At 54.0% G+C, this 18,016-nt stretch overlaps 1 protein-coding gene across 17 annotated transcripts in view; it reads left to right on the top strand.

Annotated features, from left to right (window-relative positions):
- The window catches only part of PLEKHA6 (pleckstrin homology domain containing A6), a 111,365-nt gene that overhangs the window by 64,480 nt on the left and 28,869 nt on the right, over positions 1 to 18,016 (top strand). For 15 of the 17 annotated variants that reach the window (XR_006198696.1, XR_006198695.1, XM_042924680.1 and 12 more), the window contains exons 2-6: positions 4,999 to 5,079; positions 5,761 to 5,875; positions 10,911 to 11,015; positions 11,671 to 11,743; positions 14,540 to 14,640. Coding sequence is in view for 15 of the 17 variants with exons in the window: in XM_042924680.1 (XP_042780614.1) it covers positions 4,999 to 5,079; positions 5,761 to 5,875; positions 10,911 to 11,015; positions 11,671 to 11,743; positions 14,540 to 14,640 (475 nt within the window). In the remaining 2 variants the exon portion in view is untranslated. Of the gene's footprint in view, positions 1 to 1,525; positions 2,881 to 4,998; positions 5,080 to 5,760; positions 5,876 to 10,910; positions 11,016 to 11,670; positions 11,744 to 14,539; positions 14,641 to 18,016 lie in introns of those variants that run through there. The other 2 variants (XM_042924686.1, XM_042924674.1) reach the window with 2 other exon arrangements.

Below are 18,016 nucleotides of genomic sequence, written 5' to 3'. Positions count from 1 at the left end.
TTTGTTTCTAAGCAAATTAATCATCGCCATTATCTCTTATGCATAAAACATTTCACAGTTTGCAAGTGCCAGCTATTATTTCATAGAATTAGAAGGTACCTCATTTGCACACGAGGAAACGAATAACCAGAGAAGTCAGGTCACATTGCTAATTCCCGTTGGATCTTGGACTGAAAGCTTGGTGTTGCCCAATTCTCTTTTCACCGGTGGCACTGCCATTGGGGCCACGTTTGTAGGCACAGTGGATAAGGTGGCCACCCAGTGGGAGATCCAGGAGTTTAGGGATGTTCCTGCCTCCATCACAAAATCTGCTTGACTGCTTGAGATTCTCCCCCTTTTTGGGGGGTGGGAATCAGGAGGTCCATTTGGAGATGTACTCATAACTATTTGTTCCTGAGAAATGGAGGCCTTTGACATACCCCCACCAAAAAAAAAAAAAAAAAAAAAAAAAAAAAGGAAAGAAGAGAGAAAAAAATGAATCACCTATCCTTGTTTCCCTTTTAAAATATCCTGCACCTGGTAAGTTCTTCTTGACGTCTACCCTAAAATGACAACCTGTCATTCTGTGCAGTTTAGTGGTGAAGGAAAAGAACCCCAGCTAGGCATTCTGTGTGCCTGAACCCTGAGGACTTCAGAGCCCTCGACAAGCAGGGAAAGCCCCGGAGCCTACATTCCTACTCCCTTGTGCTAGCTTCACTGGGCATGGGAGAAGTAATTTAGCTTACAACTTAAGCAAAGCCTGTGGGAGGTTCCTGAGCTCAGCTTGAAGAGAAAGGGGATATTTTTTGCCTTCTAGAGGAAGAAAACTCATTTTCCCAATGCACCTCCACTCCCTCCTCCTGTACGGAGGAGCTTAATTTTCTTCCCCTCCTAATGAAGACGGATCAAAGCCAAGCTGTATATTCGAGGGGGAGCCAGGCAGGGGAGCTGAGTGAAGGGGCGAGGGGGCAGAGACAGAGCTTCTCTCATGGAGAGGAAGTAATTAATTTTAAGAGAGAGCAAAGGTAGGGAGGCCCTTGGTAACAGAATGTCAAACTCCAAATGCAGGTGGCTAAAAATTAAGTCGGAGCACGGAGGGTTTCTTTTGTTCGTTCATTCATTTGCTCGTTGGTCCAACAAATATTTATTAGGCGCCTACTGTGCACAGGCAGAGACCTCAAGCTGGCACCAGAGGAGGGCCCAGATTCCCACAACCATAGCAGGGCTCAGATAATTAGGCTGGGCCAGAGAGAGGTGGGATCTGGCAACCGAAGGCTCTTGTCACCATTTGCAAAAGTACCGCTAAATGGTTGAATATATTGACCGTTTGGATTTAGGATTAGTTGCCTCAACATCAGTAGCTGTTGAACCCAGCTCTCGCCAGCCGGCTTGTCTTGTCACAGTTAAATAATAATGTTGTCTGCTCGCTTTTGCATTCACTGATTGCACGGTTCTCTGAGCTGTGACCTCGATCCAAAAAATTAGATCCGCCCTCCCCTTTCAGTGTCTGTTGTGACATCACAGAATTGCCATAACAACAGACTATGATGTCAACGGACTGCCTGATGCTGCGATAAGGGACCACGCTGCTCAGAAGGGATTCTGTCATCCGAAGGCAGAAATGGAATAATATGGAAAGCCAGAGGAACTGAAATTTGATATCAAAAAAGAACAAGTTGGCAGCATAAGCTGACAGCGGGTCTGGAGCCTCCCTTGCTGGAGCCCTTTGTGAAGAGCCAGGGCACTTAATGAGATTGATTGCAGAGTGAGCTTGCCTGGAGGCAGGGGGTTGGAAGAGATGACCTTCAGAAGGCCCTTGCAGTCCCAGGACCCTCAGACACCGAGGGCATTAGGGAAAGGGGAGATCTGACTGTCTTCAGCCCCCGGAGAGTTCAGGGAACTTCAAGGCGATGCAAACCTCCTTTGCCCCTGAGCAGATCCAACAGTCGCCAGCTGGGATTTATCATATGGCATCTGGGAAGATTTTCAGAAGTAAACACACGGTGACCCCCTCTGAGCCCTGTTTGCTGCCCTCTTCCTCACAAGCTTTGGGAGGAAGCTTTCCTTCCAGTTCACCAGAGCAAAGAAGCCAGGTCCTTGCCACCAGCTCTGGCTCCCCGTGCCCCTCAGCTGGACCCCAAGCGGAGGGCAAGCCAGGCGGGGCTGGGTCCTAAGAGAGCACGTTTGGGGGGGGGGGGCGTTTGCTGCGCAGAAGCCCCCCTCGCTGTGCCCTGTCTGCACCGAAGTCTGGGAAACTTAATCTCAGCTTCTAGGCAGTGGCAGCAGCCGAGCCTGGAGGTTCTTCTAACCCTCGTGCCCGCGGGATCAGAAGGGTCTCTGCGAAGCACGTGGATTTCAGCCCAAGGGCCTGCGTTCGGGGCTGGGGGTCGGGAGGCAGGAAAGACCGTCTTCCTGCAGGCCGCGCAGATGGGAGTGCGGCCCCAGACGGCTCCGCCCGCCCGGCCACTCTGTGTCCTTAGCTCAGGGAGGTCGGACTACCTGGAACTTGTACACCTGCTCGGCGCACGCCCGCCTCTGTTTCAGCGTTTTCTCCTCGGGGACCCGGACCGGGAGGCTATCATCCCTGCTCATTTATTCTGCCTCCAGCACTCAGACGGCAGCATTCGGGCTGGATGCTAGGAAGCCACGGGCCCCCCAGGGCACCTGGGCACCCCCTGCCACCACCCGGGGAGAGCCCCTCCCCCTCGCCTGGTGCCGGAGCCAGGAGGAGGGGGAGCCAGCCGTGCCTGCCTCGCGCCCTGAGCTGGCCACCGGGACCCGGAGGACTTACTTCTCAGAGGGATGGTAGGAGCAGGGTGGCTGGCAGGTCCTCTGAGGCTGCCGAACAGGGGACAGAGCTGCCAAAAGGATGTTGAAGTTTCGGGCTGATCGGCGGGTCAGGTAGGGATTTCTTCAGTGGCCGGTGAGCCGAGTTCCGTGAGCGGGCTGATGGGTGGCTCGCTGGGTCGGGGGCTTCTGAGCGAGGGCCCTGCCAGACCTGACCTGGAGAAGGAAGAGGAGTTAGGTCAATGGCTGCTGCATTGCAGTGCTTGTGAAGGGGAAGCTATTTTGAAATTGGTAGCGCCGGGATGGAGAGAGGACGTCATTTGTAGGGGTTGCTGGGTAGGAGAGTCTGGGGCAGGGAGCAATTCGCTGTCCCTTGAGAGACCTGTGCCGGCTGACAGCAGACTGTGTGCGTGCGTGTGTGTGTGTGTGTGTGTGTCTGTCTATACCAGTGTGTGTGGGGAAGGTTCCAGCCGTTAGCACAGGGAACATGTAGCGGGCTGGACGTGGGAGGTGGGGAGCAGGCGCTCTGTGCCACCGGGGAAAAGCAGAGATCTTGGCACCTCGAGGACCTTATTTTCACAAACTGCTCGCCTCCCGATGGGGGAGAGGCGGGGGGCGGGGGGGACTGCAACCAGTCACCCTTCCTTGCAACGACGCCCTGCAGTTGAGGAGAGCATCCCTGTTGGAGGGAGGAGGGAATAAAGTTTGAGACGTGGAGAGCAGGTGAGCAATATGCTAGAGTTGGAACCGAGTCCTGGTGGACACTGGCCAGATTTAGGGTCCTGGCCGGCAAGCCCAAGCTGCAAAACCCTAGATTTCCACATAGACGGTGGCCACTGCTCACCGGGCTTCTCTGCACAGGGCTTTGGATTCTATCTGCACATGGCTGGTTTGGGAGCCGAAAAAAAAAACCCACCGTTTGTTATTATCTCTAACTCCAGCAGACAGCCCAGGGGCTGAGATTCCCGGACTGTTGAAGAGGGATCTCCATAAGGTTACTTCTCACGTGGAGTGGAAGGGACCAAGCTAGGCTCTCTTTCCTCGGGGGCCGGCTGGGGTGCCGCATGCCAGGCAGCCCTGGCTGATCGCTGTCAGAGTGCTCAAGTGGCCTGGTGTCAGGACCCCCCCCCCACAAGCCCCAAGCTTGGCATGGCTTCAGCAGGCGCTGTCCAGGTGCCTGCTTCTTGGGGCGGACTGAGACTATTCTGGGCTCTCACAGCATCTCTCACGAGGGATGAGTGAAGACCTTAAAACTCACCCAGTCCCCCACTGGCTAGATGCTTGGATCCTACAATGTTCTTGCCAAGTGGTCCCCTGTTCGCAGAAGCCATCTTCAATGGCTGCCATTGGTGGCTTAGACCCACAGCACCAGCCCCCCTCTAAGGTCTATCTGCTACCCTTTTCACAGACTGTCTGTCTCCCCCAGAAGCCACCAGGAAACTAGGCTGACATTCAGCCAGCCAGAGAGCCACAGCAGGACTTCCCCAAGGAGCCTCCACGGCCCTGCTCCCCATCTGCTTCTGCACAGACCCCGTTTCCTAGCAGCCTGTCCTCCCAGCACCCCAGCCCACCCCAGGCCCCAGCATCCCTTAATTAGATGTGACTGTGGAGCCGGCACTCACCTCGATGCCTGACGGTCCCCAGGGCCTCAGTACATCAAGTGGCCCCTTAGATGCAGGGACCCTGGACTGGAAGCGTGAGTGGGTCCCAGCCCGAGCTCAGGAATGGAGTTTCTGGATCTCTGGTGTCACGTAAAGCAAGAGATGCAACATAAAACAGGAGAGAAAGGAGTCCAAGGTCACAAGGGAATTCTTTCAGCAAATAATGAGTGAGCAGTTTTTATGTGGGGCACGGGCAGGAGTAGTTCCTGGGAGAGAACCTGCCACACACAAAACCTTGGCTGTTGGAGACTCCTGCCCCCCCCCCCACTCACTTACAAGCCCAGGGTCACCACTGAAGGGGTTAAGTGGGACATATTTCCAGCCTCAGCGATCTGTGTAAGTAGTTAGCACTGACTAGTGAAAGGTGTCTCCCTACCCCCCACCTGACTGCAGCTGCTTTTTCTGCAGCCCAGCCCCCGAGCCTGCCTCTCCTGGACCCCACAGACGACAGAGGGACCATCTCCCATGTGGCCATCGGGGCCCTGTCACTGCCTGGGGCCCACCCTTCCTTTAGCTTGTGTCTCTGCCTTCTCCGTCTTTATCACAACCTCTCTCTTTTTTGCCTCCACAGCCACAATGAAAGACGGAACACATTTCTGCACCCAGTGACTGGCCAGGTCCCAGAAGAAAACAAAAAATTTAACTTGAAAACGTATGTCTGCCCCCATTGGCTGCTTGACCTTTCCAGCCTTCCCCACCCCCGCCCCCACTGCCACTTTGCAGCTGGGAAGGGGAAAGAGGGGGTGTGGAGAGCAGAGGGAGTTAGGGTCTCTCACCTCAGTCCTGAGGAATGGAAGCTTCTAAGGGCCATCCAGCTCGTTGACCTCACCCACTTTTCCCAGTGTCTCCCAGATCTCAGGCTCGAGGAGTGAGATAGTTTTGAGGTGGGCGTATCACCCAGGGGCCTTTGAGGGAGGTGCTGAGGGAAGGTGATATAACCCTGAGAGCCAAATGTGAATTCCTCTCGGCTTCCTCTGTGGATCTCGGCTCAGTGAATGGAAGGAAAAGAAAGATCATTAAATGACTCTCATATCCACTGAGGCATTGTGTCTCTTCAGTTAGAAGGAAAAGGAGTTCCAGAGTCCTAAGGTCTAGGTTTTTAAAATAAGTTTACAGGAAAGAAAGAGGAAAATGCCCAACCAAGATTACTGGCATGTGGTCTCAGAAGAGCAGAAGGAGCAGCTGAGGTGACCTCTTGATAGCACTTAGGGGATGTGATTTTGTGCTAATGCTGGAACAGTGGGTGGCAGGGTAGGGAATACAGCTAGGGCCCTTCCATTCTTTCTGGGTTCTGACCAGTCCCTTTCTTCTGTTTTCATCAACCTGAAATCAGATCGGCCTTGGACATGTCCAATAAAGCAGGTGGAAAACGCCCGGCTATCACCAACAGCGACACATCCAACCACAACATGGTGTCCGAGGTCCCCCCAGAGCGGCCCAGCGTCCGGGTAAGTCTAGCCCCCAAGGCAAGCTGTCAGGTAGGAATCCTAGGAAATATGCTAGCCTGTCCAGCTGTTTCAACAGTCTCCAAAGAGCAAGTGAGGTGATGCAAGAGGGGTAGAGCACAGGAAGGGAAGAGGGGTCAGACCGGAACCTTATGGAAGATCAATCTCTAGACTGGGGGTTCTCAACCTTGGCACTGTTAGCATTTGGAGCCACATAGTTCTTTGTGGTTTGGGACTGTCTTGTCACTGTAGGATGTTAAGCAGCATCCCCAGCCTATACCCGTTAGATGTCAGTAATACCTGCCCTATGACAACCAGCGTCTCCAGACGTTGTTAAATGTTCCCTGGGGCACAAAATTGCCCCCTCCTCCACCTATTGAGAACCACTGATCTAGGGGGACGGCAAAAGAGGAATCATTCTTGGAGGAGATGCCAATTGAGAGCTCAGAAAGGAAGGAGAGCCTCAGGAGGAAGAAGTAATCCAGACAAGAATGTGGCACAGAGGTCCAGTAAGATAAGGGCTGAAAGCGTCCATGGGGCGTACCACTGGAGAACCTGACAGGTGGTGGGATGGGGGCAGAAGGCGAGCAGGAGAGAGCTAAAGAGGAGATGGGAGGGCAGACAGACGATGAAGAGTAGAAACTAGTCTTCTAAGAAACTGGACAGTAAGGGGTAGTACAGTCATATAATAGAGTGCTCTCCAAAAATTAAATTGCACTAGAGCTATGTGTATTAATGAGCATAAATCTCGAAAATGTAATGTTGGGTAAGAAGCAAGTTGCAGAATATGAAAAACGTGCTATCGCTTACGTAAAACGGACACGAAAGTGATATGGCATATGTATAGGTATATTTGTAGTACAAGCATGTAACCACTGCCAAGCTGACTAGTTTTGGGTCAACAGTTGCCTCTAGGAAGGAAGAAAGGTAATGAGATTGAGGAGGGGCTCAAAGGGAGTTTCAGCTGTATTTGTCACGTTTTGTTAGAAACCAACAAAGTGGTGATTTATTCTCTGCTTTTCTGAAGTGTTTGAAATATTGAAATGTACATATCTGTAAAGAAACTTCACTGTTAGGGGGAATGAGGGGTAGGAGACAGAATCCAGAAGATATGCAAGATGGCAGGAGGTCTGCTTGGTCCATCTTGTTTTGTTTTGAGATGTGCGAGCAGAAGGGGCATGGCCCAGTAGATGGGTTCAGGAGGAAGGGGACAGCCGTGAGTCTCATTTCTGTGGAGACAGAAGTCCGATGCAGAGGTGCTGTTAGCCTGCATAGGGAAGGGGTACTCCTGAGCTACACGGGAAAGTCATGTGAAGCTAGGAGGTGGGGTGTAGAAAGTTAAAGACGTTCCCATCTGACATCCTCAAGTTCTACACGGAGGTAGGAGGTAGGGTTTTCTGCAGAGAGTGGGGTGGGTGGAGAGGCAATGAGGCTTGAGAATATGCCCAAGGTTTGGAGAACGGGAACAGAGGACCAGGAGGGGAATATGAAATATTGTGTGATGATGTCGAACGGTCAACTGAGGTCACAAACTTGACTCTGGCTGACTCCAGTCCACAGTTGTGTGTGGTTTTACTCCAGCACCACTCCCAGACTGGCCGTGAAAGCAGGGAAGGCAGACGGTTGGATTAGCCTAAGGTTGAGTGGTGCTGGGAAGCCGTGGCAGAAAGATAAGGAGGCGAGAGTATGGAGGGTTTGGCAGGAGAATGGCTGAAGTGGTGAACTATGGGAGTGGCTTCTAGGCCACAGAGAGGAGGTGAAGCTATGGCAGGTGAGAGCCTGAGAAGCAAGGGAAGGATTTGCGGATTTGCTTATTCTTAGGGGAGTAGGTGATTCAGGTGCCTAATCTCAGCCTTTATATGTGGATTTTTACTAGTAAAGTTTAGAAAACAATTTTATTCCCCAGATTGGGGTGTGCTTTATAATAAATCCCAATTTCTTCTTTCCTTTCTTCTGCAAGTATTTGCTAAATGTTTATTGTAGCCAGATACCTTGCCGGGCTCTGGTGACGAAGAGATGAATAAGATTCAACTTCCTCCCTACAAAGAGCTCAGAGTTTGGAGAAGGAGCTGGAAAGCCAACAGTTCCATTGCAGTGTGACATGCTCTAGACTACAGGAGTGGACAGACAGGAGGGGCAGCTAACTGTCCCAGGGGATCCAGGAGGTTTTGTGGAGTAAGGGGGGTCTACACTGGGCTTAAAGGATGAGTTGGGATTTGTTAGGGAATAAGGGAGATCCTGATCCCTCTGTCTTCCATGGGTCATGAGCAAAAGCAGGCGGGATAGGAGAGAACCACCAGGAGTTTGGCCTGACCGCAAGGGACCTGTTGGGTAGAGGGGCAGAAGGTGGGTCATGGGCCCGGCGACTCTTACAGACCTGCCTTGTGAGCCATGCTAAGAAATTGATTAGTCTTCTAAGTGGTGAGAGGTAGTAGGAAACGTTAAGAGAGCGTCATGATTACCCTGTTTTAGAGAAGTAACCTGACTTGTTCCAGAAGGTGCATAGCAAGGAGAGATGACGACCCGACAGGAAAGAACCGATCCGAGAACCATTAGGAACATAGACTCACCCACCCGTAGATGTGGGATAAGGAGAGGAGGGAGGAGGGAACGGTGTGAGACGGTTCAGAGTTCTAGTTTGGGCAAGTGGGTGGATTGTAGTACCATTCACCAAGTGAGAAATACAGAACAGGCTTGGTTAGGAAGACAACGGGCTTGGGTTTGCATTTACTTCATCCTGGCTGGACAACCTGTTACAAAATGGACCAGGGCTAGGAGAGAAGTCTTGGGTACAGATTAGGGAATTTTCAGCCCATTGCTGGTAGTCAAGGCAATGGGTATAGATGAGATACATAGACAGCGTGGAACAAGAAAAATGAGAATTTTAGAAGTTTGGTCAAGGCCCACCAGTTGAGTAAAGGTGGAGATTGAGAAGGAGCGGCCACAGGTGGAGGAGCTCAGAAGAAAGAATACTGTCACAGAAACCAAGAGTCGCAGGAAACAGAGAAAGTAAATGCTCTCCAGGGTCTTAGGATGATGGCCTAAGACTGAGCAGCCTTAATTCAATGACATTGCAGCTGCCACTTCAGGAAAGAGGTGCAGGGGGGTTAGGAGTAAACGCGAGGAGAGGATGTCAGGACTCTTCCCAGGAGAATATTCCTGCAGGGAAAGGAGGGAAAGTGTTACCTGACAACAGGCAGTGGATGTAGAGTTGAGGGGGGATTCTGGTGTGTGTGACAGAGAGAGGTGGAGGGAAGAGAGACAGACAGAGACAGACTGATGCCTTAAGATGGAGAGGACTGAGCCCATGTGCCCAGGAGAAGCAGCCAGTAGAGAAGGAAAAGTTGAAGACAGATTTGAGAGGAGATTATGAATGAAGCAAAGTCCCAGGAGATGGCGGGTCGAATGTGTTAGCCTTGAAAAGGAGGACGACACCTCTTTTGACATGGAAGAGAAAGAGGGGATGAGTGGTGAGGACAGTAATTTTCTAGGTAAAAGGGTGTGAAATTGAGGAAGTGCATGTCTGATCGCCCGATTATCTGTGTGTTGGCGGGAGGGGAGCCAGGTCCACCGCGGGGAGGGCAGAGGGGGAGCTCGCGGGGCAGGGAGCGGAATGATGGCTCATGAGCCGAGCTGTGCTTGGGGACGGTGGTCTGTGGTGGCCTCATCTGTACTGCAGTGTGCTTCTCCTCTGCCAGAACCGTACTCTGGCAATGAGTGCCGGGAGAGGATAATTTGATTGCTCGGGGATTTTGAGTTTTAGAGAAGGTCAAGCAATGACAACGGATGGGGTGTTTTGGAGGGTAGCTGACCTATTCCCATGTGGGGCCTGGCCTTCTTAAGTAATTTTTTTAATTTTTTTAAATGTTTGTTTACTTTTGAGAGAGAGACAGAGAGCAAGCGAGGGAGGAGCAGAGAGAGAGAGGGAGACACAGAATCCGAAGCAGGCTCCAGGCTCTGAGCTGTCAGCACAGAGCCCGATGCAGGGCTCGAACCCACAGACCGCGAGATCATGACCTGAGCAGAAGTCAGATGCCTAACCAACTGAGCCACTCAGGCACCCCTGGGCTTCTTAGGGAAATAGATACGACCAAGAGGCAACTGACGGATCCAGAAGAAAAGGGGAGGACTGAGGAGCTGGAGATGCCAGTGGAGTAGAAAAGCCGATGGTGTTGAGTAATGGGGTGACCAAGCCCAAAGGACAGGAGGGCGTCAGGAAGTCGAAACCTCAGAATTGAAGATGTCAGTGGTGAAGGGGCCTGGGTGCGACCAGGTCAAAGGTGCGGCCATGGGAGTGAGTGCTGGGGTAGAAGCGAATGGTTTTGGAACTGAGGACCTCTCGGTACTATCAGGTCAGGGCAGTGGGTGGGTCATCATCAGGGACAAGGTCACGGTGATGGCAAGACTTTGAGTGAAGGGGATGATTGGTACCAGAATCCTAAGATTCTGAAGGAATGATCTAGAAGCTGACAGTGATGAAAAGGGCTAAACAATGGAAGATCAGGGGTGCTTCCAGAGTGATTATTGCCAGCATGTGGAAGGGTGACAGTGTCCATGTGGCAACAAGGAGCCAGGAGAACACTTGTGTATCCTCCCTGCTCTGTGCTACGTCGGCCATTCGAGAGGGAGCAGGACTCTGACAGGATGATGACATCGGGAATGCACTTGTATTTGGATGGGTGCCAGAAAGCTTCACAAAAGAGTTGGGGAGTCAGGACAGTAGAAGAAAGCCCGGGGGCGAAATGAAAAATCTTACTTTCTCTTCACAACAACAACCACAACAAAACCCACACCATTGTGAGACGGGTCGGACTGATTTTGAGCCCCATTTTAGAGATAAGAGAAAAGCAGCGAAGAATTGGACAGCTGTGCCCTTGAGTGAGGACAGATCCAAGAGTCCCACCTGGTCCTCTTGGCGTGACGAGTCCCCCAGGCGTGGAGAGAGATACAGCTCCCACCGAGGGTAGCTTCCGTTGCAGATAGAGCAGAGAGGAGGACAGGAAGAAAGTCAGGCCTGCTTCTCTCTCGGCCTCCCCAGGCAACCCGAACATCCCGCAAAGCCATCGCTTTTGGGAAGCGCTCACACTCCATGAAGCGGAACCTCAATGCACCTGTCACCAAGGCGGGCTGGCTCTTCAAGCAGGTGAGGCCTCCTCTGCCGGTCCCCCCTCCATGACCGCCGCTCCCATTCCTCTGTATTTCTGAGTCCCTGCGTGATTTGGTACGTGCTTCCGTATCCTATTTTTGGTATATCTCTGTGAATCTCCTAATTTTATAAAGACTCAGAGAAGTTGAGTGTCTTCCCCAAATCACACAGAAAAATTAATGTCAACTACGGGAATCCAGCCAGGTCTCCCGATGGGCAGATGCAGTGACTTTGAAGTACGCTGGGTCACCAACCCCATGAGAGTGCCGTCTGGCTCATTCTCAGCAGGTCCCTCTTGCTGCGCTAAGGGGACTGTCGTTAGTCTAGGGGTCCGCTAATTCTTCCCAGTTTGACCTTGCCACTCTGCCTGACTGCCCTCTGCCCAAGTATCCTGGCTCATCTCTCATCCCTTTTATCTTCCCTGGGAGAGATGCTGAGGCCCAGAAAGACAGAACTGGAAGGTCACGGGCAATAGTCCAGGGTCCGTTTCCTGCGCCCGAGGCCTTAAGGGGGTCGGCTGCCACTGGTTAGTGGCAAAACCGCAACCAGAGGCAGGATGTCCTTGTATAATTCGTGCCGCACACCTTCCCCTGCATTCCCCCTCCCGTGCCCAGCTCACGGTCCCTCCCGTCTGTCTCCACGTGTCCCACAGGCCAGCTCCGGGGTCAAGCAGTGGAACAAGCGCTGGTTCGTCCTGGTGGATCGCTGTCTCTTCTACTATAAAGGTGAGCTTCGCTTCCACTGGGGCTGGCAGGGGCCACAGGAAGGCAGGGCCCACTCTTGCTTGTTCTGCCAAATCATCGGGCTCTGCTTCAGGTGGACGTTGGTCAGTGGGCCAACGGTGGCCGGGCGGTGGGGGCGGTGGGGGGGGGTGGGGGGGAGGGATATGCAAATATGCCCCGTAGCTGCCGGCACCTGTGGGTCCTGACGGTGGGATGAAGACAGAGCCCGCTCGCTCACGCGCTCGATCACGTCACATTCAACAGTACTTCCCGGGCACCCTCGAGGTTTCAGGCAGAGTCCTAGGTCCGGATGGAGGACACAGTGGGTGACCAGGAAAGTCATGTGACACGCGGTGAAGTCCTGGGGCGGGGGATGGGGTAGGAACGGGAAGAAGAGGAAGGTCCCTACTCACTACTAGGTAAGGTGACCTACCAATCGGGGCTTGTGTGTGGAGCTTCCTCCTGTCGCCCTGTCGTCCAGTCTGGGGGGGGCAGAAATCGCAGTGTTGTTCACAGCTGTCGCCACAGCGCCTAAAACGCTGCATTATGGCACATGGTAGGTGCCCAGTGTTGAGTAAACGAACATCCCCCAGCTTCTGTCCTCTCCGTGCACCCCTACACTCACTCTCTAGCCTCTCAAAAACAGAAAGAGAGAGAGAGAGAGACCTAATAACTTTGGTGAGGCAGCCTCCAGGAAGTTATTTTTAAAATACGTACAGCAACGTTGTGTCAGGGAAGGCACCTTGGGAGCTAGTGAGGGCTGATGACAGCGACGGCCCCGTCACGCTGACGCGGGGCCACAAGAAGAGAAGGGTAAAGTGATTTTGCAGCAGGAGAGGCTGTTTCTTTTCCTCCATGCCCCAGGAATGGCAGAGCCCTGCCTCCTCTGGGCCTCCTGGGGGCAATTCAGTGAATCATTAACTTGCACAAACAAAGGTTGTACCCAGTGACCCTCCAGAATGCTGCTGTCCCTGTGCCCTGCGTTGCTGCCACCTGAACCCGAGGAGAGAAATCAGGAAGGGGCTGCATATACAGGATCCAGTCACAGAGAAAACCCCAAGACGGAGGGAGAAGAATCCGCCAAGACTTGGTCCCTGGCGCTGAGCCTCTGGGACCCAGGGCTTACTGGAGCCAGAGTATGAACGAATATGAAGGAAAGCCAGGCCCTCTGCAGACAAGAGACTCTGGGACTGGCGTGAGGGTAGAAACTTAAGAGCTGTGGACTCAAGAGGCACTGTGATGGGGGCCACCATCCACTGAGAGATGCGCTCAAGAGACCCCGTAAACACTGGCCTGGGGACTACCAGGCAGAAGGCCATCACCCCCAGGAGATGGCAGCCTCTGTTTCCCTGAAGAAGCCCTGGGTCCCCGGCCCTGGGTCCCTCCTGATCCTTTGGCTTAGCCCTTCCTCTGCGTACCATGCTGAGTCTGCATAGGAAGCTGGACCTTAAGCCAAGTATCTTATCTAAGTGATGAGGAAGAAGAGAAGGGGAACCCATGAGTGTATAATCCCAGAGACCCCTTCTGAACCCTGAGGGTTTTGCAGGGTCTCTAGCCTGACTCAAGAGCTATCCTAGGGAAATGGGGAGAGGCTTGCCAGGGCCTCAAAGTTGCCCCCCCACCTATTCCACAGAGCACCCCCACCTTCCGTGGCTCCTGCTGACACCTGGGGGCCTGACTAGCTAATCCATCAGGCTCCTTTGGAGATTCGGGATGAATTATGTAACAGCCTGGCTGTTAGCCTGATCCGGGGAACAGAGGGCCAAGAGGTTACGCAGGGGCATGTCTTCCTGTGGAGACATGGGGGCCATAGAGGGGAAGGCAGACCCCTGTCAGGAGAGGACAGAGCAAGCTGCTGGGTGACTGGGAAAACCTTGGAAACGGTTACCCAGAGGAGCCTGAGCCGAAGAGGGGACTATCCTCTCTGCCCTGCCCGATCCCATTATCATCCATGTGTATCCCTGTCGGAATTGTCTTGCTTGCAGAGTCTCTATAGACAGGAGAGTGGTTAAGAATGCCTGCTCAGGGGGCACCTGGGTGGCTCAATTGGTTAAGCGTCCGACTCCGGCTCAGGTCATGATCTCACGGTTCGTGAGTTCGAGCCCCGCGTCGGGCTCTGTGCCGACCGCTCGGAGCCTGGAGCCCGTTTCAGATTCTGTGTCTCCCTCTCTCTCTGCCCCTCCCTCGCTCACGCTCTGTCTCTCTCTCAAAAATAAGTAAACATCTAAAAAAAAAAAAAAAAAAAAAGAATGCCTGCTTGGGAGTCAGACTTCTTGGGTCCAAAGACCAATCCACCACTCTCTACTTAAGTAACCTGGGACCAATTACTTAACCTCTCCGCTGTATCTCAGCCTCCTTCCCCAGAAAATGGGGTAGCAGCAGGACCTTTTCGTGGGATTGTTGGTACGGTGAAATCCTTTAAGGCAATTAACTTAGAACGGGACCCGGCGTATAGCAAACCCTCCGTAATGTCAGTCGTCACTTATCTGTTTACCCTAAGGTAAGCTCCTGGAGGGTGCGTACCACTTCTCTCTCGTTCGCCTCTCTAGTCCCAGTATCTAGAACCGTGTCTGCAAGGCCGCCGGGGTTCCCTACCTCCCGGGAGCGTGCCTCGCGTTGTTGTACAGAGCACACCCTGGGTGCTTGGTGGGTGGCGGCCCCGAGTCCTGACAGGCCGTAGATGAGCCACAAGTATTTATCGGTATCTGTCGTAAGAGGGCTGATACCCTCCTCTCTCTCTCCCCCTCTGCGCGGGCCACGGGCACGTGCGTCTCACCCGGGCCTCTGTTCACCCGACAGATGAGAAGGAGGAGAGCATCCTGGGTAGCATCCCGCTCCTGAGCTTCCGGGTGGCGGCAGTGCAGCCTTCGGACAACATCAGCCGAAAACACACCTTTAAGGTCAGTTGGCATTTCTCTCCCAGGCCAGGCGGGGGAGGGGGGCCTGCTCTTGTAGAGCACGCAGGACTGGAGAAGGATCACGAGCCACCTCCCCAAGGAGCCCCCCAGTGGTGGCGGAAGGAAAGAGTAGGCAGTGACCCCTGGACTCGCTACAGGCTGTTGTAAGGCTGAGGAGAGGCCCGAGAGGCCGCCTCCTCTTACCTCGGGAGTCAGGTGGGGCCCGTGGAGATGTGGATGGTGGTCCCACAGTTGTTCCTGGGGGCGGGGGGAATGAACCCTCTGCCCAGCGGCCTAGCATCGGTCGCTGCGGAAATTCCTCGCAGCAGAGGCAGGGGCCATGGCTGGTGGGGTTCTGACATCCTTTCTGGAAAGGAATCCTCCCTACACCGAGCCCGGAGGACTGGACCCCCAGTCACACCGACTCAAATTTCAGCCTCTAGAGAAAATCGGGAGTTGGGTTTGATGGCAAATCAAGAAACGTGAACCTCCCAGTAGAGAGCAGTTTGGGAGAACAAGAGCGCGGGAAGACGGGCCTCGCGTGGGCCTGCTCAGTGTCGCTCCCTGAGAACCCCTGGGGAATCCACCCATCAAAGACACACTTGCAGCTGGCTCATCACAGGCCAGTGTTTTTCCACATTTAAAAATTCATGACCCACTGAAAACAATAAAAACCCCGCGCCCTTTTTGTACTTGATGACGCAAAGACCATAGGCTCCTTTCACTTCCAAATATAAAATCAGGGTACCAACCATGCCTTGCACTAGCACAAAGCCATCTGTCCCCTAGTTGAGAATTGCCGTCCACGACCCTGAAAACCTAAAGCCGTGGTGTTAGGTGATAGAAACTGCCGCTAACACCAGGTCAGTATCTGAGCCTGTAGGACCTCAGAGCCTGCCCCCTCCTGTCCTTCAGACTCTGCTCACCTGACTGTGGAAGAGAGGTGGGCCGCACGCCCAGGTGTCGCTCCAGAGGACAGAACCAGGAGGGGCTTCTTTGGCACATAATTAGTTCCTAGCCTCCTAGGGTCCTGTCTGCCAGAGGTGTGAACAGAATGAGCAATTAATAAAACTCTGGCTCCAGGGAGCCAGGTTCTAGCTGGGGGAAATAGAAACAGGTTGTTGAACCAACAACAGAAAGTCCTACTATACACATTTGCGCACACACCCACACAGTCAAACAGCCTGTCTTACTCTCCCCTCCAGACCTGTGCACAGACACATCCACACTCCAGCTCGGAGCTCTGCCAGCCACAGGCATTCCATCAGCGCCCCGAGTGACTGACACACATGCACACACACGCACACACGCACACACGCACACACACCCTCCATAGCCCCAGCTCGCCGTGCCCATCAGCCCCTCTCCTCCTTCCCTTTCCCCCGAGAAGCGCACTGCCTCTTTAAAACCCAACTCTGAGGGCTGTGCTCAGTGGCTCACAAAGGGTTCCGATTGTGGCTATCGAGTGGCCCTTCCCCAGGGAAGGGAGGGGAAGGGAACGGAGACAGATGGGAGGCTTGTCCTGTTACGGCCACCAAGTGAAACTCTTGGATGGCTAATAATGAGCCGGGCACTGTTTCTGCCCAGCCTGCTGCTGAATGCCTTAACCTCTTCCTAACCCAGCCCTGTGGCGGCTCAAAAGACTTCACCCCACTGGGGACCTCCCTCAATATCATGGCCCAGTTTCACAATGCCAGGCTGGTGTCCCCCTCCGGCTCGCCATCAACTGCCCTGTCTTCTCCCAGGATCTGCCTTTTCCTGTTGCAAGCGGTTCCCGTGCCTTTGCTTTCTCCTTGTTTCCCTGTGGGCATGTTTTGTCCTCTAGCTTGACCGTGAGCTCTTCAAGTGCAAAGAGCAGGGCTGTTTTCCTGTGACTGGTGCCGGAGCAGAGCTCTGCACACACGGGGCGCTCACGAGCAAATTAATTCACTTGCTGTCCGCTCCTACCAGTCCCAGGTCACACCCACAAGACCTGCCTGTGTCTCTCTCTCCTGTACAATAACCCTGTGTCCTCCACTCCAGGAGGCCAGCCTGGGCCCCTGCTCTCCGTACCCTTGTGCAGTTCCAACCCCGAGGTGCCTCCTTACAGTTTCACTGCCTAGAAACACGTCCCGCTGCCCACAAGCCAGCCCCCTGCTGGAGGGTGGGAACTGGCAGGATCCAGAGGAAAGAGGCCCATCTCTACTCCTCGAGAAGTAGGACATGTCATTGCGTGATGACTCCCGTCAGAAGGGAATCATGTGCTGGGGAGGGGTGGCACAGCAGGGCGAATGTCCAGCCAGGAAAGCATGTGGGAGGTGTGGGTTTGACACAGTTTGACACAGCTGCTTCGGAGAGCCCTGGGGCTTGGTCAGGAGAGCCCTGTCTTCTCTCCTTCCAACCCTCAGAGACCCATGATTTCACACCCGTGGGGTCAGAGACCAAAGTGAGGTTCACATCTGAGACTAGTAACCACCCGGATTTCTCATGTCGAGCGGGGTAAACCAGGCTACCTCCTTTTTCCGTGAGCCTGAAAGTCTCACCAGGGAAGCATGCTGAGGTTCCAGAAAGAATTCGGCTCTGGAGCATCTCTTCCTTGTGGCCTTAGAACCTGGAGTCTCACCAGGTAGAGCCCTCCCCGTTAAACAGGTGCAGCGCGTCAGGCCAGAACAAAAACCCAAGTTGTTTGCAGCTGCAGAGCCGGAGTCAGGGACAGCACCGACGCCCTGAATCCTCCCCGCCAACAGCCCCGATTGCCTTGGCGCAAGCTCTGCCCTCCCCGCTCTCGGCGGGCTGAACCGGGAATCGCTGGGTGCTGTCGTCCCAGTGGTTGACAGCCAGTAGAAGGGGGTAAACTGAATAGCTCCCCACTTCCCTCTGCTCCTCAACCTTCCTGCCACGTCATCTTCTGGCTCTCCCTCTGGTGTCTGGTTGACCTGTTCTCTGCTTCTCCTCCTTCTGACTGCGTGAGGACCCCTCCTCTGGACAGGAGCTCTCTTCTGGGTTCCCGCCTGCCGCACCTGCTCGCGGCCACCAACTAGGTAGCGTGCTCTAACAGTCCGTGCGTGCCCCTTGCATGCCCAGGGAGGTGGAGGCCTGGCTGTCTCTGCACAGAAGAGACGGCACTCGGTCCTCAGAGGCCAGGCTGGGGCCGAGGCTGGCATGTGCTCGGGGGCGGGCCCCCCGGGGGCGGGGGGCGGGGGGCATCTCTCTCAGACATCGGGTAACTGCCCTTCAAATCAAAGACGGAATTTGATGGGAGAGCGGGCATGGTAATTGCACTTCCTGTTTGTAATCACTTCAGGTGGGGCAGGTAAGCTTACCTGGCCATTGGGCGGCTTATTGGGGTCCAGAGAGCTAGCCAAGGCGGACGCCTAGACGCCAGCTGGAGCCCTTGGCC

This window comes from Panthera leo, chromosome F3, assembly GCF_018350215.1.
Source record: "Panthera leo isolate Ple1 chromosome F3, P.leo_Ple1_pat1.1, whole genome shotgun sequence".
NCBI lineage: Eukaryota > Metazoa > Chordata > Mammalia > Carnivora > Felidae > Panthera > Panthera leo.
The sequence above is the reverse complement of the archived record's forward strand: the minus strand, read 5'-3'. Positions and strand labels throughout refer to the sequence as shown.